We start from the raw sequence: 27,941 nt of genomic DNA on the forward strand, positions 1-27,941 counted from the left end.
CAAGTATCATATGATTTCACTCATCTATGGAATTTAAGAAATACAACAGATCAACATAAGGGAAAGAAAAATAAGATAAAAACAGAGAGGGAGGCAAACCATAAGAGACTCTTAAATACAGAGAACAACCTGAGGGTTGCTGTAGGGGAGGTGGATGGGGGGGATGGGCTAAATGGGTGATGGGCACTAAGGAGGGTACTTGTTGGGGTGAACACTGGGTGTTATAAGTAAGTGATGAATCAGTGTGTTCTACTCCTGAAGCCAATATTATACTATATGTTAACCAACTTGAATTTAAATAAATAAATTTTAAAAACCAAAAAAAAAAAAAAAGCAAATTTTAAATGGAAGATTTGATTACCTTTATTTCTCTCTATGCTTTAAGGATGGGGTGGAGGTGGGGTTGAGGATTCCAACTGCTCTGACTTTTGTAATGAAACCCTTCTGGAGACCAGAGAACCAATGCAGATAATACCTGATCATTACTTTGTATAGAAAAACATGAGTTTTTCTTTTTTTTGTTTTTAATTTTTTTTAAGGTTTATTTTTTTGAGACGGAGAGAGACAGAGCATGAACGGGGGAGGGTCAGAGAGTGAGGGAGACACAGAATCCGAAACGGGCTCCAGGCTCCGAGCTGCCAGCACAGAGCCTGACGCGGGGCTTGAGCTCACTGTGAGATCATGACCTGAGCCAAAGTCGGACACTCAACCGACTGAGCCACCCAGGCGCCCCAAAACATGAGTTTTTCAAAAGAAAAATATCGTATGGCTGCCTCTATATCTTTGAGTTCCAAATGCTGTCCTAACTCCTTCATTCATGTACGACATGATTTAGACCTGGAAAGTTCAGACTGCCCTGTGATGTATAGTCCCTTCCTATGAGGTTGGAGGGGAGGTCATCTGCATATTACTAGAGTTTCTCAAAGTTCTGTGGACCACGAGGAGACAGAGCATGTAGGGAACCACTCTCTAGAGCAAGGATCTAGTTCAGCCTGCTATGTGTCCAAGAAACATTTGCCTTAATTTGTTTTATTGTATTAATACACTAAAATCATTTTTAGAAGTTCAGTTTTTAAAAAGTTTATTAATTTTTGAGAGAACGAGAGAGAGAGAGAGAGAAAGAATCCCAAGCAGGCTCCACACCCAGCACGGGGCTTGAACTCACAACTGTGAGATCATGACCTGAGCTGAAACCAAGAGTTGGATGCTCAGCCAACTTAGCCACCCCAGTGCCCCTGAGGTTTCTTCCATTGATCTACTAGTCTACTGGTAAATAAATAACACTTGAAAAGCTTTCACATTGCATTTATGTATACATTTTTAATTAAATTCTTCTGATATCCTCATAGGCAATTCAGATACTTCCCAGAGACAATATTAACAGGACAAATTCAAGGACTTCCAGAAGCCAGGGGTGGAAGAGGGCTGGTTTCCCCAACTCAGTGACTAATCCATGTCTAACACATGACCATCAACATCTCCAAGGGAGCTGTTTAGAGGTCATGCCCCACACCATTTTTCAGAAACAATTGAGCCATTCCAGACTCAGAATGGCCCACAGAATAGGCCAAAATTCCCCAAGTTTTCTTTAGGAAAAAATACCCAGGGTGGGGTCGCCAGATCACTCCATCCATCTTGCCTCCTCCCGGTACTCAATGCTCCAGTCCTGTATGATCCTCAGGACTTCATTCTTCACAGCTGGGCCCTCCAGCCTTGTCATTGTCTCTGCTGCATAGTTCTGCTTCGTCTCCCTGTGAAGGACAAGAATCAGGCTTTGTTGTCTCACATTTGGTGTGCATGTGTATGTGTGTTCCTAGAAACGTACACAGAACCTTGAAGACAGAAGTTCACCACCCTGGAGACCACTCTGGTCCTATGCTGCAAACCAAGACCAGACTACTGCTCTGGGGAGTCAGGGATGGTGGCCAAGGTCCTCCGTCCAACCACTTACTAAGTGTGGTCAGCAGCCTCAGATGGCTGTTATTCTTCCCTGTTATTCTCACTCTGATGGAGTCTCCTCCCTTCGTGGGCTATGGTTGGTCTGTGTCACCAGCAGAATAGGGCAGGAATGATGGATGCCACTTTCAACTGAAGAGATCAAAGACTGAGGTCTTTTTTTGGGTGTCCTCTGTTTCTCACTTGTTCTGGAGGAAGCCAGCTGCATCGTCATGAGCAGCCGTACAGAGAGTAATCGAGGCCTCCTGCCAACAGCCACATGGGTGAGCATAGAAATCACTCTTCTAAGTCTCCATCATACCCCGTCAGTGAAGACCATGAGCTAGAACTACCCAGCCAAAATGCTCCCATTGTTCTGACCCTTGGAAATGTTACAAGAAAATTAACGTGTGTTGCCTTAAGGGATTAAGCTTTGCAGTAATTTGTTACCGAGCAATGGATAATGAAAACTCCAGATACCCTTACAACCTCCACCCAGAATCCACCGCTGACTGAGAACGCTGTGGCGTCACATCTCCATGGAGGAAGCTGCTATCCCAGTTCACAGATGGGGAAACTGAGACTCAGAGAGGTAAAGGAACTTGTTCACAGTCATATGGCTGGTAAGTGGTGACTAACTCAGTTAACACAAGGAGGGAAGGTAAAGGACAGAAGGAAGTTAAAATCCGACAGGAGAGTGCAGGCCAATGTTCCCAACAGGCACCAGGAAAATATAAATCCCCAGGAAATGAGAGGAAGATCAGCAACAGCTGCAATAGCTTTTTAGGTCCAGGGTTTCCCTCTTGTCCAGGAGCTTTGCTTGGGCTGTTGTTTTTCTGCACAGGGAACCCAACAGAGACTTACAAAACAGCCCTCGCTTTCCACTTGTGCTGCTGAAAAGCCTCCTGCAGGAGCAGTGTGCCCCTGCACCCGATGTCATTCTTGCTCACGTCCAGGTATCTCAGGTTCTGGTTGTGGAGGAACATGGAGGCCATAGCCTGGCAACAGACACAGGTGAACAGGCACCTTTCCAACTTGTGGGGTGGAAGCAGACAGTAGACAAGTGGCCATGCCCCACATCGGAGAGCTCAGCCAATCCGAATCCTGGAAATCACACCCCCTGGAATGAGGCATTTCCTTCCAAACATGGGTTAAGTACGTGCTACAGATGCGTCAGTTTTTTCTTGTAGTTTAGGATGGCTGTCCAGGGTAGGCTATAAAAGTCCTAACTCCAAGAAGTGAGGAGCCACACAATCTCTTTTAGGAATTGATTGTCACTGTGCATTAGCTTTGTTCATTCAAAAAATATTTATTTAGCACCACCTGTGTACCAAGGCACACAACCATGAAGAAAACAGCATCCCTGGCTTCCTGGAACTCATAGTTGATTGGGGGTGGTGGGGGGCAGGCAGGTCACCAGATAAATATATGCAAAGAGCATGGTTTCAGTATTCTAGAAAGATACCTTTGCCCTCACAGGCAGTGTTCATGGCAAAAGGGAGAGACAGGTCCAGAAAGGAGCTGAGTCACAGAAGTGCTGTGTATCATAAATTCAGAACAGGCATATAAGAGGAAGTGGTGCGTGGGTGAGCGAAAGGTACAAGAAGGGGGTGGTTTTGGCTCCCATCTTTGAACAAGGAGTACAATCTCCCCAGGAGCAAGGCTATTATAAGCAGTGCAGAGCAGACATAACAGAGGAGGCCTTGGGATCCCTGTGTCTCCTACTTGTGGACTGTTTGCTTTCATTCTGAGTGCTTGCCTCCCCTGCCCTGTGCATCTCTGCTAGCCCATAAATGACAAGCTGGGAGCTGCTGCCCAAGCCAAAACTACAAGGGCATCACTCAGCTTTGCCTTAGTTTACAAAGGCCCTGACTTTCTTTCTGTCAGGTAGGTCCCTGGTCCTCCCTGTGCACACCAGCCAAAAAGTTCCCTAACCTCATTTAGAGTCACTTAAATCATTTCCTTTTGACAGAAGGAGGCAAGTCATTCTAAATTAATTATTTTTTAAAAGCTTTTATTTTTTATTAAATAAAAAAATGTTTATTTCTTTTTGAGAGAGTGTGTGGGAGCAGGGGAGGGGCAGAGAGAGAGGGAGACACAGAGTCTGAAGCAGGCTCTAGGCTCTGAGCTGTCAGCACAGAGCCGGACATGGGGCTTGAACTCACAAACTGTGAGATCATGGCCTGAGCTGAAGTCGGATGCTAAACCGACTGAGCCACCCAGATGCCCCCAGATTGTATTTTTAACTAATCTCCATACCCAGTGTTGGGCTCTAACATACAATCCTGAGATCAAGAGCTGCAAAGCATCCCTAAAATAATTCTAATTATAAATAAGACGCACAGGTATGTGAGGACTGTTTTTAAAATGAAAAGAATAAGCAATAGAAGTCTGGGTTCTTCTTGGGAAAAATAAAGATGTCGATGGCTTTTCTACAAGACTAGAATTCTATAGAATGAAATCTAGGGGATTTTTAGATCAAGAAGAGGGAGGGAGGGGAGGGTGGGTGATGGGTATTGAGGAGGGCACCTTTTGGGATGAGCACTGGGTGTTGTATGGAAACCAATTTGACAATAAATTTCATATATTAAAAAAAAAAGAAGTTTGGGATACAGAGGGGTCTATGAATTTCATACTCAGCCAGGTTACTGCTCATCAGTGAAAAGTAGTAGATTTTGAAAAGTAGTCTCACACAAGCAAAGGCTTAGAGAACACTACATAAATGCTCATCTGGAAATTTATTTCATTCTTTTTGTTTGTTCATTTGTTTTTCAAGTTTGTTTGTTTATTTATTTATTTATTATTGTTTTTAATATTAAATTTATTGCCAAATTGGTTTCCATACAACACCCAGTGCTCATCCCAACAGGTGCCCTCCTCAATGCCCATCAGCCACTATTTCATCCTTGAAAATGTATTTAACTCAATTTAAGAGATAAATCAGTATTTAAAACCCAAGATTAAATTTCTGGAGAAAAACAATCATGAGCTGGGGCACTTGGCTGGCTCAGTTGGTGGAGCATGCAACTCTTGATCTTGAGGTTGTGAGTTTGAGCCCCACATTGGATGTAGAGATTACTTAAAATAAAAAATCTTTAAAAAATGAAAAAGAATCATGAGCTACAATGAACAATGAAATTTTTTTTTACTGGCTAATTATCAACAAAAGTGAAATCCATTATCAGGATATCCTAAGAAATTAGAGATGTAGGGGAAGCTGGGTGGGATAGTTGATTAAGCGTCTGACTCTTGATTTTGGCCCAGGTCATGATCTCATGGTTTGTGAGATAGAGACCCAAGTCAGGCTCCATGCTGAACATGGATCCTGCTTAAGATTCTCTCTCTCCCTCTCTCTACTCCTCCCCCTCTCTCTCTAAAATAAAAAGAAAGAAAGAAATTAGAGATGTAACATAAAACAATGATTTTAATGATCTAGACTTAAAACCTAAATTATACTAATAGAGAACAGATTATGTGGGCAGAAAAGAGGCAAAGCACTTTCACCCATATCCACTGATCACCAGAGAAGAGACGTTTCCAAATCTTTTCCAAATACTTAATTTAACCACAATACTCATTAAAAATAGGATGAATCTTGCCAAATCTTTGGCTAGTGTGCATGTTAGCATAGAGACCATTTAGGAGAAGAAGAAGAAAAAATATATATGTAAAGAAAAGAATTTATAAGTACAAAAGTTGATTTCAGAAGGCCAACTATCTCAGGCATCAGTCCACAGCCAACAAATACACTTTCTTTTACTGGATGGAAGACTGTTTCCTAGAACATTGGTACTCCAAGTGTACCATGCCAGGGAACCACTTGGGCATGCTGGTCAAAGAGAGCCCGCCTCCAGAGCACCACACGACCCAGCAGCCCTACTTCTGTGTACTCAACCAAAGGAGCTGGAACCAGGATCTCCAAGAGATACCTGCGCCTCATTCCCTGCAGCATTACTCATGATAGCTACCCTCCGGAAACAGCCTGCATGCCCACCAGCAGATGAATGGATAAAGAAAACATGGTGTTTACACACAATGGTATATTACTCAGCTGCAAGAAAGAAGGAAATCCCACCATTTGTGATGTCAGAGAGGCACCTTGCCATAGTTATGCTGAACAAAACAAAACAGACCAAGAAAGACCAACACTGCAATAATTTCTAACGACTCCCCAGATGAACAAGTTCCCAGTCTGAGGAACCACCTTCAGAACCACGGCACACAAGCTTCCTGGAAGACTTGGATCCTGCATTCCACTAAGAATTTTACAGACCATTGTCCTCGTTGCAAAGGAGGGGATGGGGGTAACTTACTCCAGAATCTGGAGGACAGACTCAGGATTCTCGAGGGCCTCAAAGAGCAGGATAACACCATCATCCTTCAGACTGTTAAAACCCAGGTCCAGGCTTCTCAAATTTTTATTTTTATCCAGAGCAGAGGCCATTTCCTGACAGCACTCGGAGGTCAGGTTACAGTTTCTCAGCCTGCGAAGGAACACATGTCAAGAAAACCAATGAAACACCCTTAGATTTTATTCCTTTCTTGCCCCCCACCCCGCTTTTTTTTTGGATATAACATCAAGATATTATTATCATGCTGTATCATTCACCAATTTAGATTGTACAAATCAACGTCATTTAGTATATTTACAAAGGTGCACGTTTGCCACAATTTTAGGATATTTTCAGTACCCCAAAAAGGAACACCCTGTACCCTTTTAATTCCCAGATTCTTCCCCCAACCACCCCCCAGTCTAGCAACTGCTGTCTGAATATTAATCTGAAGGAAGTGAAATCAGGATCTCAAAAAAAAAAATATGGCATCTTTCATTTACCATAATATTTTCACGATTCATCCATATTGTAGCATGTGTCAATACGTCATTCCTTTTTACGGTTGAATAATATTCCATCATATGGATGCACCGACCCTTCTTCATTCACACATCAGCTTATAAACACTAGGGTTGTTTCCACTTTTTGGCTATTGTAAATAATGCCCCTATGAGCATCGGTGTACAAGTTTTGGTGCGGATGTACGTTTTTTATTTCTGTCGTGTGTGTACCTGTGAGTGGAATTGCTGACTCATGTGTTAGGTCTAGATTTAACTTTTTGAGGAGCAGCTAGACCATTTTCCAAAGCAGCTGTACCATTTTCTGCTTCTTTTTGGGGAAGCTGAAAGTGTAATGGGTTCAGGGGGTATTTTGTGCCACTCTCTCATTTCTGGTTTTATGAGCTAGAAAATTTATGGTTGAAGACCATCTGAGTTTATTTTCTATGAATAATAGACAAAAGCACTGTGCATTGGTGCTCTGAGACTAATTTCAACATGTGTGGGGTGGTCTCCCACACTAATAAACAATTCTTAGACGTCAATAGGGTCCAAGAATTCAACTCACTTCTGATACTGTCTACAGATCATCAGATTGTACAGGTTAAGGGCTCAGTCCTACAAGACTGCTTCCCCTACATCATCCCCTCCCTAGATACCAGGCACGAGCCCAGACTATTACCTGTGCTTCTGAACAGTGGGTTATAAACTGAAGGTTCCAGTGCCTTCTTCCAACCTAGGAGGCCAATCACCTGTTACCCGTGCTTCTGATCGACTGACTATAGATCAGAGGTTCCTATGACCCCCTCCTTGGATTTGATTAATTTGCCAGAGCGGCTCACAGAACTCAGGAAACCCATTTACTCATTACATTATCATTTTATTATAAAAGGTTAGAACTCAAGAACAGCAGACGGGAGAGATGTGTAGGGCCAGGCATGGAGAAAGGATGTGGGGGGGGTTCCATGTCCTCTCCAGGTGTGCCTTTCTTCCCACATCTGAATGTGTTCATCCACCCAGAAGCTCTCAGATCCCATCCTTTGGGGTTTTTATGAGGCTTCATTATGTAGGCATGATTAATTAAATCATTGGCTATGGTGGCTGGTTCCACCTGCCTCTCCTCTCCTCTCTTCTCCCCAGAGGTCAGGGCATAGGACTTAAAGTTCTAACCCACTCATCACAAGGCTGGTCCTTGGGGCAGCAAGCCTCCATCCTTAGGAACTTTCCACAAGCCACCTCATTAACATAATAAAAGATGCCTTTATGGCTCTCACCACTTAGGTATTTCCAAGGGCTTGGGGACCTCTGTGCCAGAAACAGGGATGAAGACCAAATACATATTTTTTATGTTATAAGTCACAGTATCATACATCCTGACACAAGGGAAATCATTTAAAGAATTCATGATGGGGCACCTGGGTGGCTGAGTCAGTTAAGCATCCAACCTCAGCTCAGGTCATGTTCTCACGGTTCGTGAGTTCGAGCCCCATGTCAGGCTCTATGCTGACAGCTCAGAGCCTGGAGCCTGCTTCTGATTCTGTGTCTCCCTCTCTCTCTGCCCCTCCTCTGCTCATGCCTCTGTCTCTCTCTGTCTCTTAAAAATAAATAAACATAAAAATTTTTTTAAAAGAATTTATGATAGAGATCAGTGCACACGCACACACACACACACACACACACACACACGCATGCACACATGCACGGCTACCTCAATCACTCTGTTATACTCCAGGCAGTCTCAAACAAGACATTCTGGGACTCACACCAGCCTCTGTAGAGGGCACGAAGAGTGCTGTAAGGCACTGCAAAGCTGTTTTGTTCCTTCGTCTTTCAAAGCATTTTCTGCCAAGCTCAGATGGGTCAGGTTCTCGTTTCTCTTGAGGGAAGAAGTAAGACTTGTACAAGAAAGCAGTGTGAGGTCACAATTCTCCAACCTGTTGGGCAGAAAGACACAGATGGGATGCAATTTCATTCATGTGCATGTCCCAAACTGAGAGAGGAACATGGCCATCTGGGGTGTCCTTTTCAGTGTGAAAGTGTCATCACACCTCTGTAACCACCCCTTAGGGCTTCCGAGTCCTAAAGGAGAGGTTATCAGCCTTCCTGTGAGGCTAGGGGAGTGGAGGAGATGTGGGTCAGGAAAACAGCAATAGGGATTTACAAGGATGGGAAAGAGACCACCAATGACTAAACAATACATAATGGGCACCGGGGTGGCCCGGGAGAGACAGCCCTTCACAAGCTTCAAAAATGTATGCTTAAAAGAGATGCATTTTAAAGACATGAGCAGGCATTCATAGTCTGCTGTGAATAGTAAGGTCATGAAAACATTCTCATAGTAATAAAGGAAATACAAGTGAGAACAATGAGGTACCACCTCCTGTTCGGCAGACTGGCAAAAAACAGTAAGGAGAAGACAGATGGACGGTAACAGCAGTGGATGAGGGACTGGAGTTCTGGGAACTGGTGGCTACCTGCTGGAGAGGGTGCAAACGGGTGCAGAGATGCTGGAAATAAGCAGGTAAAATGGAACACGGACGCTGTCCATGACCCAGAGATCTTACTGCTGGAGCATTCATCACAGTGTGTGTGTGTGTGTGTGTGTGTGTGTGTGTGTGTGTGTGTACAGCCCAAACCTCAGCGGCCAGCAGATGGTGCATATTCACACACACGTGATCATCCAGTAGTGAAGGTGAATAGATTTCCAAAACCACTGAGCACGAAAGTGTCGGTTGATCAGAAAAAGAACACATACTAAGCTGAGGCCACTTATGTGAAATTCAAAGCAATGAAAAACTGTGTGGTGCTCAGTTTAAGAATACATGTGTGGGGGGCCTGATCAGCCCAATTCGAGGTGGCTATCATGAGGTGGGGGAGGGGGGCAGGAATCAATACAATTAGTGAGGAAGGAAAATAATACTGGTGAGCCTCTAGTTCATAAACTAGATGACAGATATATCAGGCTCACTATAATTATGTATTCCAGGGTCTTGGGTATAAATGTGTACTTTTATGGAGACATTCTTGGTCTGTCCTCAGCTTTTCATGGACCCGTCTATGTAATTATATCAGTCACCAGACTTAAGTTGGCACACATTCCCCCATGACTGCTTTTCTCCCAGAAGCACTCAGTTCACCACACAAATGAACAGCAGTCATGACAATAACAGAAAGATTTATGACAGCCTCTCCAGCTGGGCCACGGACAGGTAATATTCCCCAAATGTCTCCAGGTAGCTACTTCCTAATATTAGTGTCTTTGAGTGTATGTTACTTCTGAGATGCCTGGCAATATCAATCCAACTTTTAGGGTTAAGTGAGCAGTCTTCCAGGCTACGGAGGCCACAGAAAAATGCCCAGCCTGAGCCCCTGGGGAAAATGGTACCCGTGTAGACACATAGATCCCATGAGCCGTCTCACATCCTTGTTTTTCACACAGAGTGACTCCAGGGGTTACTTCCATCCTTTCCAGCAGGAAAGCTTCAGCACTTGGGGTCAGACCCAACTGGCATGGTCTTGCAACTGGGCTCTAACTATGAAGCAGGGACTCAATTCAGCCCTTGAAATACAGCTTCTTTTTACATTCATCCAACAAACAATCTTCAAGATGAAGGACTGAGATTTCAGTCATGTGAGACAAGTCTTCCCATGTCACCCACCTGCCATCTTGCCAAGCTAGGTTTCCATCTCAAGTCGATCGCTAGCAAACTACTGTGCTGCCCTACCTCCAGTCTGGCCACCTGAGCCTGGTTCCGTTAAATGTCGAGATTATCCAGGCTCCACTCAGCTCTGACGGGTGTGAAGGAGCAGAGCTGGCAGATGGAAACAAGAGACTGCTCAAGCTGTGTCGGTTCAGCGTCACACACGGAGAGACTGGTCGGGATGCTGAGCACTTGGGTGCTGGTAGATGTTCAGCCATTGACTCTGGAGAACAAAAGCCCTGATGTGCAATGTTTACCAATGTCTAGTGTGAATGCTCCCACAGTGGCTGATTTCAAGCTACCAATGTCAAGTTGTTGGACGCACAGTTGGGGAGAGACGTGCAGGAGCACCCCACCACGCAAATGCAACAACCTCAGAAACACATACTGGGAGTTGGCAAACTATGGCCATGGGCTAAGTCTGGCTGGCCACCTGGTTTCGTACAGCCTGTGAACTAAGAATTTAGAAAACTTCTTAGGGGCGCCTGGGTGGTTCAGTTGTTAAGTGTCTGACTCTTGATTTTGGCTCAGGTCATGATCTCACATCATGAGTTTGAGACCCATGTCAGGCTCTGCGTTGGCAGCTTGGAGCCTGCTTAGGATTCTCTCTCTCTACCCCTCTCCCCGCCTCAAAATACATAAACATTAAAAAAAAATTTTTAATGGTGAAAAAAGATCAAAGAACAATACTTTGTGACACATGGAAATTAAATGAAATTCAAATCCTGTGCCCACAATAAATATTAGTAAATTATATAGTGAATAGAGTTATTAATAAATTTTTTAATAAATTATTAATAATAGCTATTAATAACTTGTATTATTCACAGATGCTTAACAAATTAATAATAATACAGTTTTATTGAACATAGCCATACCTATTCATTTACATATTGGCCATGGAAACTTTAGACCTATAACGGCAGAGTTGAAAAGTCATGACAAAAGACTGTATGGCCCACAAAGCTGAAAATACTTATCTGGACCTTTATAGAAAAAGTTTGCTGAATGCTGGCATCAATAATAGTATAGTAAAGAAATTAGGAGGTGATGAATTTTGATAATCTATTATTCTTTTTTCTTTTTTTCTTTTTTTGGTGGGCTCTATGCCCAATATGGGGCTTGAACTCACCCCACATGCTTTACTGAATGAACCAGCCAGGTGCCCCTAAATTTGTTTTTTTCATATAGTTTATTTAATTGTAAGTCTGTATAACTTTGTAATAATGGCGTTTGAAAATCATGCATAGAAACTAGAGCCCAGCTGGTTTTTCTTTTCTAGTGCCATGCTAGCTGCTCTTAACAGGACAAGGTAACATTCGTCGTAAGGTGTATGTAACCCAATGTGAACTGCATCGTCTAAAGTGTTAGCCATCAAGTAAGACCAAATGTTTCTGTCACTGAAGTGTTCTGAACTATACCTTGATGTTTAAAAGCAAAATCTTGGTTAGAACAACCTTCACCTCCTAGGATCTATTTTTTAAATCTTCTGTCCCCTGTGGTTATCAACTGCATGTACCAGGCCTCTAGAAACTAGTGTGTTAAACTGAACCAACTTGATGGGAGTGACTATAGGGCTTGTTTTCCAAAGAAGAGCATCGTTTAGAGTAACGAAATTATAAGCCTGCTTTAGGCATGTTGTAAAGCTGTTGGAGAAGTAACTCCTCAAGTTTTGTGAGTGGAAATGTAGTTCTCAAGTCACACTATGCTTTAAGAGGTTGTAACAAATATAAACAAATTAAAAAAAAGAAAGAAAGAAAATCAGCTCACAAAACTCCTGTGTTCTTAGAAATCACCTCTTGCAAGCCAGTATGAGGGGAGTCAAGCTCACCACCGGAGTAGCTCTAGTCTTGTATCTTAGACATATCTAGGATATGGTCAAATTGTAGAGTGTGAAAAGTTGAGTGAAAGTTAGAACCAGGGAGTAGAATGGTGGTTGCCAAGGTCAGGAGTGTAGCGGTAAGGGGAAGAAGATGGTCTTTGGGTTGTAAGATGTGTGAATTGTGGGGATCTAACATACAGCTGTAGTTAACAGCACCGTATTATATACTTGAAATTTGCCAAGAGAGGAGATCTTAAATGTTCCTTCCCCCAAATGGTAACTAGGTGAGGTTGATGGTGATGATTATTTCTCAACGTGTGTGTATATCAAATCATCATGTTGTACACCTTGGAAAAAAAAAAAAAAACCAACTAGATCGAAAGAAAGATGGCAGGCAGACCACACATGTAATCCCACCTCCGGAAAACCAGTCTGGGTCTCTCTCAATCCCAGGCTTGTCTTACCTGAGACGCTGTAGATAACACTGTGGGTACTTCAAGGCTGTGCACAGAAACTCCGTGGTCTCACATCTCACTTCTGTGCCTTGTATTTCCAAGTGTCTCATATACCGGTTTTCAATCAAAACTTGGAAGAAGTCTTCATTCAACATGGAGGGATTCACGTGTCTAAAGCTGGAGAAGTAAGCAGCGCCTAGTTACAAGATCTTATCGGCTAATTAGTTCTTTTTACAAAAACAGCTTTACTGAGGTATAAATGATATATCAGTAAACACATCTATCATGTATTTAAGGATTATCATTTGGTGTTGGATATATATATATATATATAATACACTCATGAAATTATTACCACAGTCAAGGTGGCTAATTAGTCCTTCTTATCCTCCAGCTTTATTGAGATGTGATCGACACATAACAATGTATGAGTTAAGGTGCACAATGTGTTGATTTAATACACTAATATATTGCAGAATGGTTGCTGCCTTGGCATTGGCTAACACCCTCATCCCATTACAAAATTATCATTACTTGTTTTATGATGGGAACGTTGAAGATCAACTCTTGGCAACTTTGGAGTTTACAATACGGCATTGTTGACTACAGTCACAATGCTGTCTTATCAGATCCCCAGAACTTATCTTCTAACTGGAAGTTTGTACTTTTTGACCAACACATGCCCATTTGCTAATCAGTTCTACATTCAATTAGTCTATACACATGTGAGAGCCTTTCTGTGTGGTCCAGGGCTCCGAACCAGGTTGTTCTCAGCTCAGCTTGGCCTCCCTGGTTGGGCAAACTTACATATATCCCTTACCTTCCAAACTTCAGTTTTGAGTCCACAAGAGAGTGAAGGATGCCTTCTCCTTAAGATGGGTATGGGAGGGGCGCCTGGGTGGCTCAGTTGGTTGAGCGGCCGACTTCAGCTCAGGTCATGATCTCGCGGTCAGTGAGTTCGAGCCCCGCGTCAGGCTCTGTGCTGACAGCTCAGAGCCTGGAGCCTGTTTCAGATTCTGTGTCTCCCTCTCTCTGACCCTCCCCCGTTCATGCTCTGTCTCTCTCTGTCTCAAAAATAAATAAACATTAAAAAAAATTTTTTTTAAATTAACAAAAATAAATAAACGCTAAAAAAATTTAAGAAAAAAGATGGGTATGGGAATTAACATGCACGACACCTGTAATTGGTACTGCACGGTGCTTGATGTACAGTAGGCACTCGATAAGTGGGAGCTAATAATAATCGTTATAGTAACAGCAGAGAAAATAGGTCAGATGCTGGCTAGGGGCAGTCCCATGATGTCTGGTAGGCTATTTCAAGGAATTTTGAGGAGCTACTGGGTTTCTAGGTATTAAAAAGCACAGGGAGCAAGAACATGGGGTATTGGCTATGAGAACAGACTCTGGAGACAAGATGTCCAGTTAAACCATATTTTAAGTACATATCAGCTGTATCATCTTGTGCCTCAGTTCGTTCATCTGTGAAATGGGGAAGCCTACTCCATTTGTATGTTTTTTTAAACAAAAAAAATTTTTTTTTTTTACTATTTATTTTTTGAGAGAGCATGAGCAAGGGAGAAGCAGAGAGAGAGAAGGAGAGACAGAATCGGAAGCAGGCTCCAGGCTTTGAGCTGTCAGCGCTGAGCCTGACACGGGGCTTGAACCCACAAACTATGAGATCATGTCCTGAGCTGAAGTTGGACTTTTAACTGACTGAGCCACCCAGGCGCCCTTCCATTTGTATGTCTTAACGGAAAAGTGATCTCACTGATATGTGGACCTAAAACAACAACAACAACAACAACAACAACAACAACAACAACAAACCCTAAAGCTCGGGAAGAGATATGTTTTTGTGGTTGTCAGGCAGGAGGTGGAGGAATTGGGTGAGGGTGGTCAAAAGGTGCAAGCTTCCCGGTACTGGGGACATGACGTACAGCCTGATGACTGTGGTTAACACCACTGGCTGGTCTATTTGAAAGTTGCCAAGAGAGCAGATCCTTCTTATCACAAAGAAGAAAAAAATTTAACTTCTAGAAGGTGATGTGTGTATTTTTTTTTAATTTTTAAAAATTAAACTAACTCTAGAAGGTAACTCTAGAAGGTGACTCTAGAAGGTGATGTGTGTATTTTTTTAATTTTTAAAACTATTTATTTTTGAGAGAGAGAGAGAGTGCATGAGTAGGGGAGAGGCAGAGAGAGAGGGAGCATTAGTCTGCACACCTTAAACTTACACAGAGCTGTTTGTTCTGCCTCATTACAACTAGAAGGGGGAAAAATATAAACATGGGTGGTTTCTGCAAGTCTATGTGAGCAGAGAAGGGGAAGAAAAACGGGATGGGAAGCAGACTGTTTCCATGGAATTCCCTCCAACCAGGGTCTGTGTTATACGCACATTAGTTTTTGCAGTGGACATCGAGGGTGTCTCAGAGCTGCATGAAGAGCCCTCGCTGAATCAGTCTCCATAAAAGTGTTTGTCACAGCCAGGACTTCCAAACTCGCATGTGTCCAAAACACGGAGCAGAAGTCTCGCCACCAGAGAAAACACTGATCGCTGCTTTCCGGTCTGTGTGCAAGAGACAAAAAAACCCCGTGGCTTGTCATCAGAGATTAAACTTGAGCAAACCCACTTGTAAACCCAGGGCTGGTGTTCCCTTACCTTGGTTATGATCCACAGACCCCTTTATGACTCCAGTAAGACTCCCTCACTTAAAAAAAAAATGCCCAGAAGAACCATTACAAGATTTCGCATTTTATTCCAGGAAGACTTGTAGCCTTAGGTAAAGAAAGGTACCTGTATTTCCCCATGACTTAGAAAGAAAGAGAGTTGCTGTTTTAACCACTTAGGATTTATATGGAGGCAGAGATTAAATTATATCTGCATTCTCTAGTCTTACTCTTTGCTTATAAAACTGTTATTAAAAATTAAAAAAAAAAAAACCCTGTGCAGGAGAATAAGGGAATATTAGTCTCTTTTTTTTTTTTTTTTAAAGTTTGATACTCTTTTTTTTTTTTTTTTTTAACGTTTATTTATTTTTGAGACAGAGAGAGACAGAGCATGAACGGGGGAGGGTCAGAGAGAGGGAGACACAGAATCTGAAACAGGCTCCAGGCTCTGAGCTGTCAGCTCAGAGACAACAGAGCCCGACGCAGGGCTTGAACTCACGGACCGCGAGATCATGACCTGAGCCGAAGTCGGCCGCCCAACCAACTGAGCCACCCAGGCGCCCCAATATTAGTCTCTTTTGGCATCGTGAGCGCAGGAGAGGAAGATGCATAGCTAGACTCACACGTAATGTAGTGTGGCTCTGGAAACACCTGCTCATTTCCCCCTTCCTTTCCCCCCACGCGATCTTTTTCAGAAAGGCTGACCAAGAGATGCCTGTGAGGAATTTTGTTTCATGCTGTTTGTATCAAATAGTTGGAAATAACCCACAAGCATACGAAGGGGGAACTGCTATAATTATCTCCAGTACACCTATTTTTGGGAGACTTTAGTACACCTCATTGAAGAAGAACCATTAAAGAAAGTGCGCACAGATATTAAACTACTTCTAAGACCAGAGCGCCTGGGTGGCTCGGTGGGTTGACCGTCCGACTTCAGCTCAAGTCATGATCTCACAGCTCGTGGGTTCGAGCCCCGCGTCGGGCTCTGTGCTGACAGCTTGGAGCCTGGAGCCTGCTTCGGATTCTGTGTCTCCCTCTCTCTCTGCCCGTAACCCACTCACATTCTGTCTCTGTCTCTCTCAAAAATAAATAAACATTAAAATTTTTAAAAAAATATTTCTAAGACCTGTTAGATGAAAAAAAAGAAAAGTTTGGAATACTTACACTAGCATGTAATTTTTGTTTAAAATAAAATCCCATTAAATAAAGCCATGTACGTTTCATATCCATTTTAAATACAAATACATCAAAATAATACCAACTCCGTGTAGGGGAGTGGGGAGAGGAATGGATACAGGTAGTCAAAGCATGCAAACCGTTTACCATGTTATATATTTGAAAGTCACTAAGAGAGTAGATTGTAAAAGTTCACACACACACACACACACACACACACAAATTGTAACTATGTGAGATGAGCGATATGTTAAGTAACTTTATCATGGTAATCATTTTGCAATGTGTACATATATAAAATCACTACGTTGTATACCTAAAACATATATCAATGTTATATATCAATTATAGCTCCAAAAAAGCTGGGATAAATATACCAACTCCCTTCAAGAACTCCTGCAAACGTTATCAACAGACTCACCAACACAAAGGAAATTTCTCACCTTAAAAAAATTTTTTTTTAGTGTTTCTTTCTTTTTGACAGACACAGAGAGACAGAGTGTGAGCAGGGGAGGGGCAGAGAGAGAGAGGGTGACACAGAATCAGAAGCAGGCTCCAGGCTCTGAGTTGTCAGCACAGAGCCCGACATGGGGCTCAAACTCATGAACTGTGAGATCATGACCTGAGCCAAAATCGGATGCTTAACCGACTGAGCCACCTAGGTGCCCCAAAATGAAATAAAATTGAAAAATGCCATGTCAGGGGGGCACCTGGGTGGCTTGGTAGGTTGAGCCTCTAATTTCAGCTCAGGTCATGATCTCATAGTTTGTGAGTTTGAGCCCTGTGTTGGGCTCTGTGCTGACAGCTGGGAGCCTGGAGCCTGCTTCGCATTCTATGTCTTCTTCTCTTTCTTACCCTTCCCCCCCCCAAAAAAAACCCCAAATAAACATTAAAAACATTTTTTTTTTTAAATGCAGTGCTCAGTAGTCACACGTAGCTAGCGGTTCACTTATTGGATGGTGCATTTCCACTCTCAGAGAAAACTTCCATTGGACAGCACCTCCCTACAGACTAATGAGCTGGAGACACACAGAAGTAGGGGGGACAGATGCAATGTCCCCATGTAGAAGGGGGGGAGGGGATGCAGACTAGAGATAAAGAAGGTAAACAAATCACTTTGCTTCTCCGGGATTCTCCTGGTTTTAGCATGCAAATCTGCATCCTGGGAGCACCTCCTGTCCTGGTTTTAAAATGGAAAGTCCCTTGTGTAAGGGACCGCCTCAGGACAGGTGGTCACCCTGGACGCTGGGAGGACCGCAGGCAAGGTCCCTGGACAGGTCAGGCTGCCCAAGCAGAGAGGAGAGCACTCACTCAGTGGAACGGAGGGATTCTGGGTGGGGTGTGGACACTTGGGTGACGGTCAGGGTGATGGTCAGTTTTAGACACCGCAGGTGTCTACAGTGCTTCAGACAAAAAGCAGACACCTGCATGTCTTTGACCTTGCTGATGGTCAAAGCAGCTTTCTGACAATCATTTAGGATCTGGCTCACAAATGCCTCCTCCTGGATTTCATGCAGACAGTACAATAGCTGTGGGACGCCGTGGTGTGGGGTTGGGGGGCCAAATTCATGTGACAGGGCTGCAACTTTCAACAACTTCTTTCTATTACTCAAGGTCAGCTTGCATCGGAATGACTTCTCCGCGGCTAAAGCGCACGTTTCATTTAAAAGGCCAAATAGGAAAAGCCCCATCTGAGCGAGATAGTTTTTCTTTCTTCCGGGGTAGGCTATCAGGCGCATGACATGAACGCTGTCCAACACCTGGAAATTTCTGAGTCTTTGCAGGGAGGAGAGGACGTACCACAAGGCAGCAAAGAATTCCTGGAAGCTCATGAAGGCAAAAGTGTAAGGGTCTTGGTCACCTGCAACTCTTTGAAAAATATTCACACGGAGAAAAGTGGCAACGGTGGTCTCCTCCAGCTTGGCGTGCTCCAGGTCTTTTGGGTCAAACACCCATTTCATGTTCCACATACCCTCTGCAGCCAAGTAACACAGACCTCTCAGCTGTTCTTGGTGAGTGTTGCCGGGAAGTCCTCCAGCCTTGGTGGGAAATAAGCTAGACAGATACTGGACGAATAGAGCCGTGGCGTTTGGATACACCTGCCTGAGATCTGCTGTCTCCATCTGCTGCCTCAGACAAGCGCACACCATCCAGCAAACCACAGGGACCTGGCACATGGACAAGAGAATCGTGTTTCCCATGACGAAACTCAAGGCTTCATCAGCTTCCCTCTTGTTTCCGAAATAGGTCCTGAAATACTTGCCTCTTTCTGCCATACCAAACCCTGTAAGGGTTATAAAAGAGGGCTGTTTTAGGAAGGGCTTAAGTTTCCTCCGAGACGTGAACCTCAGAGTGATCAGTATAGTGGCTTCAGGAAGCATTCTTTTGCTCAGCAAACTGGTCAGCAGGATAGACCCAGGCAATTTCTGGCTCCAGTCCTCACTCAGGTCAGTTGGTCTATCTGTGAGGGTTAATGTTACCTCCTCAAAGCCATCAAAGAGGAGCAGAAGTTGGTCTGGTTTGGACATAATCTTGGACATGAGAGCTTTTGACCCTGGCCACTTATGGGCAATCAGCTCCGAGAAGCTCTGCTTGTCCACCTGGGCCACTTCCCGGCAATGGATGTAGAAAGCACACCAGAACTTATGGGGGTAGAACTTGTTTTGTGCCCACTCCAACATCACCTTTTCGGCTAGGGTTGTTTTTCCAACCCCAGCAACTCCCTGTAGGACCACAGTCATGGGCTGTCTCCCTTGAGGTCTTCTGGGAAGAAACAGACATGGTAAGAACCTCTTGTGTCTCTCTATTTCTTGGTAGAAGAAGTCTACATGGTTCCCAGGCCAAGTGGTCTTGCTACATGTTGTGGAACACTCATCGATCACGTGCAGTTTGTACTCTTGTATTTTATCTAGATGAGCAAGATGGGAGAAATACAGATACAACATCAGGGTTATCTGCGAGAACTAATTGAACAAAAAGAAAACTGACCTTGATGCCTACATCAAGCCCCACAACACACCTGCACACGCCATGCACTTTTCTGGAGAGCACTGCACAATGTTAGAAGCTGTGAGTAAACAGAAGAGTCCACTTGAAGTGGCTTAAACAGAACAAGGGTTGCTTTTTATTAAAGAAATATGGGGAGGGTGGTGTAGAGATGTTGAAATCGGTTTCATGGTTCTGAAGCTTCAGGGCCAAGTAATATCACATTTCTATGAGCCCATTCTTCATATTTCTTGCCTCATGAATAAGACACTGCTATTGTAGCTATGTTATTGTTATGTAGTGGGTTATGGCATTTGTATTCAAAGCAGAAATAGTGGGGAGGAGGGACATACTAACAGCTCATGTCTACTTTTATCAGTACAAATTCATGAACTCAGGAGATTTTTAATTATATCTTATGGCCTAGAGTTGTCAGATAGTTAACCCCAATTTTAAGGGAGTCTGGAAAAAATATTTCCCTTAGGGCTGGTCACATTTTACCCCTAATTGAAACTGGATTCTGTTAGCACATGAGATATGGGGTCAGGAGTTAACAGGATCTGTCACAACCTTCATCCCAACATGTGATTCATTCATTCTTTCTTTCTTTCTTTCTTTCTTTCTTTCTTTCTTTCTTTCTTTCTTTCTTTCTCACTCTCACTCTCACTCTCACTCTCTCTCCCCTCTCCTTAACAGGAAACTTTACAAATTAGACATGATGTCTGGTACAATTGCATTCCCCCCCAGCCCCAGCTGATGGGTAGAAGGAAGCTTACTATAAGTCCAAGATCTATGGACCTGTTAGCTCTATGAGGGTAAGCCAGTCACAGAATCTCAGCCTCCAGCCTGCCATCTCCAAAATAAAGTAGGGTTTATGACTCTGTCTCAGACTGTGGTGTCAGATCTATAAGCCCTCCAGTGTTTGTTGAACAGGTGAAATCTAACTGTGCTAAGGCTGGAGTTGGGAAACCCACATCCCACTTACTACATGGTTTCATGGCAGATAAGAATGCTGGCCTTGGGCTCTTGGTTCCTTTTGACCTCGTCTCTTCACACAACCTGACTGAGAAGCACAAACTCACTTCGCACAAAAATAATTTGGGTTCTTTGTAGAATCTGACTTCTGATGGCCCAGGATGGTGGAATGAAGAAGAGGACGGAATAAGAGATGCACTGTATTTGTCTGCCTACCAACCGTTCCCATTCTGGCAAGAGCACTACCATGATTCTTTAGGGAAACCTCCTCTTGCAGCCCTCAGTTTGTTAAATTGGGCTGTGGGCTGGTCCTATTACCAAGCTCTCTCTGAAGTTCATGAACCAGTCTTAACCAACCAGAGCATTTCATCACATCATTCATTCATGAGCTTGGGACCTCAGTTCATTAGATGAGTCAGTTCTAGGATGAGTGCTGGAGAAATGAGAAAATACTCCTCTTTCTGCTGATGCTAAGTGGGTACAATGTATGTGTAGGGTAGCTGGTGATCAAGATGGCCACCATGGCAGGAGACACTACTTGAAACTGGGTCCCACAAAAGAAGAGGGAGCTAGAAGGACAGAGCGATGTCTCAAGGATGTAGCTGGGGCCCCTGCCTCCATCTGGGCTGGTGGCTGGACTTTGAGTTATGTGTGTCCCCAACTACTCTTTTATCTTAAGTTCTGATTCATAGAAGAGATGCTGACTTACTCATTTATAATCTGCCCTGCTTCAGGAACTGAGCTTCTCACCCTAACCCACAGCCTATTTTCCTCCAGGCTTTGTCACGATGCCAGCACATACCAGATTCTCTTTCCTCCATATTCACTGGCATTTCTCTTGGGTTTGCATCTGCTGGCTCCAGTCTGGGTAGAATGTCTGGAACAGACGGGGAAGGAGAATATTCCACTGGAATGACTGACAGGACAGGGAAAGCCATGTGGAGGGGATGGGATCTTTCAGGATGGGGGCAACAATTCACCACCTTAGTCCAGGGAGAAGAACATTGTCTTGACCCCATCATGACATTAGGAAGTGAGAAAATGGTGCTGTTTTAGGATGTACTGAGGAAGGTGTTCAAAAACAAATTTATAGCCTAGCCAAACACAGAGGGAGAAATAAACACAAAAACACACACACACGTGTATGTGTATATAAAATATATACAGACTTTAATATATATGTATGTTCACATATAGATGTATTTGTATAAATCTATGTGCAGATTTATATGTATATGAACATAATCATATATATATACGTATACACGTATAGTCATTGATTCTTCTTATTCATGCCATTTATGTTCTATAAAATTACTGTGAACATTCAGTTAGCCAATACTGCTCCCATGTGAATACAGAGATAACTTCCTATAGCCTCTGTCTACATTTTTGACTCTTCAATCCATATGTTTGTTTTTGTTTAAAGACATCATATTCGACCGTGCTATAACTCATGCCTGAATGAAGCTTACCCAACACATGTATTTTCTCTGTAAGGCATGTCCCGACCCTTTTGTGCTTAGGACACCAAATAGCACTCCACCACTATGCTTTGGGGATCAGGTTCAACAGCAATGGCACCAACAAAATACGCAAAAACACACAAAAAGTGGCACTAAATAGATGATGGAAAAGACACTCGTTTGCAGGATGGGAACACAGGTAAGAAGGCAGCGTATTGCTTTGTTCGTCTGCAGTTGGAAACATGTGCATTCAATTGTCCTCCATCCTGCATGTCTGTAAATGAGCATCAAAGTACCACCATTGTTGATTTCGGAGTTACAGATAAATTATAGTGAGTAGTCAGATTCACAAACATGGCATCTATAAGTAACGAAGATGGGCTACAGATAGGTCCTAAATAAGCAGTATCTGGTTAAGTTTGTTGTTGTTGTTGTTAATATGCTCATATGATGGTCTTTGCCTTTGCACTCAGTCATCAGCTTACTCCACCTTCTGATTCAGTATGGTTGGCCAGTTAAGCATTTGTTCCTTTAGCACTGAAACCCATCCCCATTTTTATACCAGATTATTACTTACCATTTAGCTCCATCTGTACCTGAAGACACAGTTCTGTCTGGTTCATCTTGGCAAAGATGTCACGAGTTACATACCAAGCCAGTCATCCAAGGAAGTACTCCATGAAGAGATGAACCACCTCCCCCCATCTGGCTGTCTTCACCTCGTCCCAGGTGATCTGGACAGAGCCAGGTCTGGGGTTCTCATCCACTAAAAGCTGCTTGAACCTTTGTAGTTCCTCCTTGCTTAAATAGACCATGTACAGCATGACCCCATTTTCAAAAGGGGAGGAGGAGGAGGAGGCAGAGGACATCAAGGATGGGAACAAATAACAAGGAGAGGAAGAAGAGCAGGAGGAAGAGCAGGAAAAAGAGCTAGAATTCTGATTCACATCGCTTATTTTCTCTCGAGACCTAGAACCTCAGTGCCAGTGACAAAGACAACCAATTGGAAGAGAGAACAGACCAGACCTGTGGAGACATGAAAATAGAAGAAAATGAAAACTCACCCAAGAGGATAGATTTATCAAATCCATATTTTATAGAGCATACTGTGTACCAGATACTGTCTTTACCTCCTTCCCCCCAAGTTTCTCTGTCCTGTGGAAAAACCCGGGGGCACATCCAGTGCTCAGGCTTAGTGTTTAGACTCAAATCCACTTGGTTGTTTTTATTCTCAATGCCACATATTGGCAAGGTGACTGGCCAAATACAGGATCTCTCTGTGCCTCTTTTCTCACCTTTGATCTTGGGATCAGAGCCTACCTGCTCATGGGGTTGTGAGGATTCTCAAAGAGACAGAGCTACAGGTACATTTGGGATAGTGCCTGGCACATCATAGCTAACACTTATTTGGGGCTTCTATCTATACCTCAGTTATTTTAGAGACTCAATGGGAATGTATAAAAAGCACCTAGAATCAAAGGTGTGTTGTTCCTCTCCATTCATTTCCTCCACTGTCTCATCCTTGTCTTGTCTTCCATCATGGTTATCATGGGAAAGAAGTGGAATGTGGAGAAGAAGAAAGAAAACAATGAAGTCACTGGTGGGAGAGGGGCTTACTTCTTGGTCTACCTGCTGCTCACATACCATTACTTCTCTGAGTTATTTTTGTCACCACATTTTAATTCTCATCCCCATCACCTGAGAACTTCCTGCATATGTCCTTTAAGTCATTATGTATTTAAGTCACCAAAGTTTTATCACCTTCAATTAATTCACTGCAATGGTTCTGGATAATTGTAAGTTCCCTGTGGATGACAACTTCCCCTTAAATTAGCACTCAACCTTCACCTCCACTCTTGGATTCTGTCAATTCCTGATATGCGAGCAAAAACGCCTACATTAAGAAAAAAAAAAAAAGATTTCAAACAACCCAACTTTACACTTCAAGGAACTAGAAAGAACAAACTAAGCCCAAAGTTAGCAGAAGGAAGGAAATAGTAAGGTTCAGAGAAGAAATAAATGAAACAAAGACCAAAAAGACAGCAGAAAAGATCAATGAAACTAAGAGTTGTTGTTTTCTTTAAAATTTTTAAAATGTTTATTCATTTTTGAGAGAGAGATAGAGTGTGAGTGGGGGAGGGGGCAGAGAGAGAGGGAGAGACAGAATCCGAAGCAGGCTCCAGGCTCTGAGCTGACAGCACAGAGCCTGACGTGGGGCTTGAACCCATGAACCGTGAGATCATGACCTGAGCCAAAGTTGGACACTTAACTGACTGAGCCCCCCAGGCACTCCAAAAGTTTTTGTTTTCTTTGAAAAGATCAACAAAATTGACAACCTTTAGCTAGACTAACCATGAAAAGAAAAAGAGAGGGACTCAACATCAGAAACAAAAGAGGAGACATCACAACTGATACCACAGAAATACAAAGGTTCATGAGAGACCACTATCAACAATTACAACTCAAGAAATTGGATAACTAAGAAGAGATGAATACATTTCTAGAAACATACGAACTACCAAGATTGAATCACAAAGAAACAGAAAATATATGAACAGATTATTAACAAGTAAGGAGATCAAATCAGCAACTGAAAACCTTCTCCAGAAGAAAAGCCCAGGACCAGATGGTCTCCCTGGTGAATCCCACCAAACACTGAAAGAAGAATTAACACCAATCTCAAATTCTTCCAAAAATTGAAGAGGAGGGAACACTTCCAAACCCATTTTACAAGACCAGCATTACTCTATTACTTAAACTAGACAAGGACACCACAAGAAAATTACAGGCCAGTATCTGATGAACATAGATGTAAAAATCCTCAAAAATATGGCAAATTGAATTTAATATCACGGTAAAATGATCATATACCACGATCAAAGGGGATTTATCCCTAGGATGCAATAAAGGTTCAACCTAAATCAATAAACGTGATAAAACACATCCACAGAATGAAGTATAAAACCCATATGATTATTCCAAAAGATGCAGAAAAGGCATTTGGAAAGATTCAGTATCATTTCCCAATTAAAAAACTCTTAACAAATTAGGCGTGGATGGAAATTACCTCAACATAATAAAGGCCATACATTAAAAGGCACAGCTAACACCACATGCCACCATGAAAAGATAAAATCTTCTCCTTTAAGATCAGGAACAAGACAAAAATGCTGACTCTCCCACTTCTGTTCAACATAGTACTGGAAGTCCCAGCCAGGAGCAAGAAAAAGCAAGCAAAAGGTATCCAAATGAGGAAGAAGTAAAATTATCTCTGTTTGCAGACAACATGATCTTACAAATAGAAAATTCTGAAGACTCCACCAAAAAACTACTAGAACTAACAGACAAATTGAGTTAAGGTGCAGAGTACAAAACAAATACACAAAAATCAGTTGTGTTTCTATATATTAAGAATGAAATACCTGGAAAAGAAATTCAATAAACAATTCTGTTAACAATAGCATCATAAGGAATAAAATATGTGGATACAGATTTCATCCAACAGGTACAAGATCTGTATGCTGAAAACTGTATGACATTGATAAAAAAAATCGAAGACACAAATACATGAAAGGACATCCCATGCCCTTGGATTGGAAGAATTAATATTGTTAAATGTCCACACTGCCCAAATGCATTGCAATCCCTATCATAATTCCAATGGCATTTTCTACAGAAATAGAAATAGCAATCCTAAAATTTGTGTGGAGCCACACAAAATACCCTGGATAGCTAATACATTCTTGACAAAGAAAAACAAAGTTGGAGGCATCACACTTCTCAATTTCAAGCCATATTACAAAGCTATAGCAATCAAAACAGTATGGTACTCGTGTAAAAACAGATACAGAGACCAATGGAACAGAATCAAGAGTCTAGAAATAAATCCATGCATATATGGTCAACTGATAATTGAAAATGGAGCCAAGAATATTCCATGGGGAAAGAATAATCCCTTCAATAAATGTTGGGAAAACTGGATACCCACATGCAAAACAATGAAGTTGGACCCTTATCTTACACCATATGCAAAAATTAATTCTATATGGATCAAAGATGTAAATGTATTACCTGAAACTGTAAAGCTCTAAGAAGACAATATATGAGAAATTCTCCTTAACATTAATCTTGGCAATGATTTTTGGGGTGTAACACCAAAAACCTAGGCAACAAAACAAAAATAAACAAGTGGGACTATATCAAACCCAAAGGCTTCTGTGCAGTAAAGGAAACAATTGACAAAAAGAAAAGGCAGCCTATGGAATGGGTGAAAATATTTGAAGATAAGGATTAATATCCAAAATATATAAAGAACTCATAAAACTCAACAACGAGATACCAAAACCAAAACAAACCACCAAACAGCAACAACAACAACAAAAACCAAAACCCCATTAAAATGGACATTGGACCTAAGTACACATGTTTTTCCAAAAAAAATGTACCAATGGCCAAAAAGTATGTGAAAAGATCCTCAACATCACTACTCACTAGGGAAATGCTAACAAACCATGAGATAGTCTCTCACACCTGTGAAGATGATTATTCTCAGAAAGATAAAAGACAGCATGGGTTGGTGAGGAGGTGGAGAAAAGGGAACCCCAGTGCCCTGCTGGTGAGAATGTCAACTTGATGCAGCCACTGTGGAGAACAGTATGGAGGCTCCTCAAAAAATTAAAAATAGAACTACTTTATGATCCAGCAATCCCACTTGTGGGTATACATCCAAAGAAAATGAAATCAGTATCTCAAAGACCTATTTGCACCCACATGTTCGCTATTGCCAAGATACGGAAAAAATCCAAGTGCTTATGGATGGGCAAATGGATGAAGAAAATGTGGTAAATGCACAATGGATTAGTATTCAACCATTAAAAAGAAGGAAGTCCTGCCATTTGCAATTTGCAACAATATGAATGAATCCGGAGGACATTCTACTAAGTAAAATAAACCAGAAACAGAAAGGTAAAGACTATGATCTCACTTATCTGTGGAATCTAGAGTGTTGAACTCATAAAACCAGAGAGTATAGAATGGGAGGGGGGTTGCCTGGGTTTGGGCTTAAAGAAAATGGGGAGACGTTGGTCAAAGGGAACGAACTTTCAGTTACAAGATGAATACGTTCTGGGGAATCTAATGCACAGCATGGTGACCACAGTCTATCACATACATCCTGTCTCCTCCATTTTACAAAGAAGAAAAAGGAGATTTACGTGGGTTAACTAAAATCAGCCAAAGCCATGACAGAAACCAGCGATTGGAGCCATGTCTCATTCCCAGCCCCATACACCGAGCCACGTGGCTGAACTGACAAATATCTTTATCGATAAGGAGTATTTGGGGAGAGGTGGTATTAAAGAATTCCTTAATCTTAGCTGCCTCCTGTACTTCTCTGTGCCTCATTCTTTCTCCTTTGTGATGACAGCTTTCTCGATTTTTTAGAAAAATTGTATCAGCTAATGGCTGCTGTGGACCTCTGAGCCCCGGACGACCCATTGATATTTCCTTCAGGCTCAGCATTGTGCTAGCTCTCAGATACTGAGAGCTGGGAAAAGAAAGGCTGGGAATTTAGGACTTTACTTCAGGAGCAGGAAGACTGGGTTACTGAGATTGGTAAGGATTTTTATCAATGAAGCAGAGCTGGTCATTTTCAAAGGTGAATCTCTAGCTTTGCTTTACATCTTTAATACTGGCCAGCTGGACTTGGTGAGCTCAAGTGTCTGTCACTGTAACTCTAAGAACGTGAGATGATGCAGAAAATAGGGGCAGGAGAGGGAAAAAAAAGATGACACTCACCCCAAAGGGAAATAGGTTCCCTAGCTCCTTCCTGTCAAATACATCTCCCAAAGCAGAAAAAGTGCTTGGTCTGCCCTGCCCCCAACCCTAATAGGTTCAGGCTCCTGCATTATCATTGTTCTGCAATGCACC

General features: G+C 42.6%; 1 protein-coding gene across 1 annotated transcript; it reads right to left on the minus strand.

Moving 5' to 3' along the window:
* Window positions 1-2,569: 2,569 nt before the first annotated feature.
* NLRP8 (NLR family pyrin domain containing 8) lies at window positions 2,570-22,882 on the minus strand. Its single transcript, XM_078439257.2, is given in 11 exon segments — window positions 2,570-2,969; window positions 6,245-6,419; window positions 8,530-8,640; window positions 9,950-10,099; window positions 12,754-12,921; window positions 15,140-15,310; window positions 16,407-16,426; window positions 17,165-17,194; window positions 17,946-19,495; window positions 21,350-21,424; window positions 22,591-22,882. Coding segments are annotated over 11 exon segments (2,916 nt in total). The 3' UTR covers window positions 2,570-2,795.
* Between the last annotated feature and the right edge of the window lie 5,059 nt (window positions 22,883-27,941).

The sequence above is a fragment of the Panthera onca genome, chromosome E2, assembly GCF_046562875.1.
Source record: "Panthera onca isolate mPanOnc1 chromosome E2, mPanOnc1 haplotype 2, whole genome shotgun sequence".
Classification (NCBI taxonomy): domain Eukaryota; kingdom Metazoa; phylum Chordata; class Mammalia; order Carnivora; family Felidae; genus Panthera; species Panthera onca.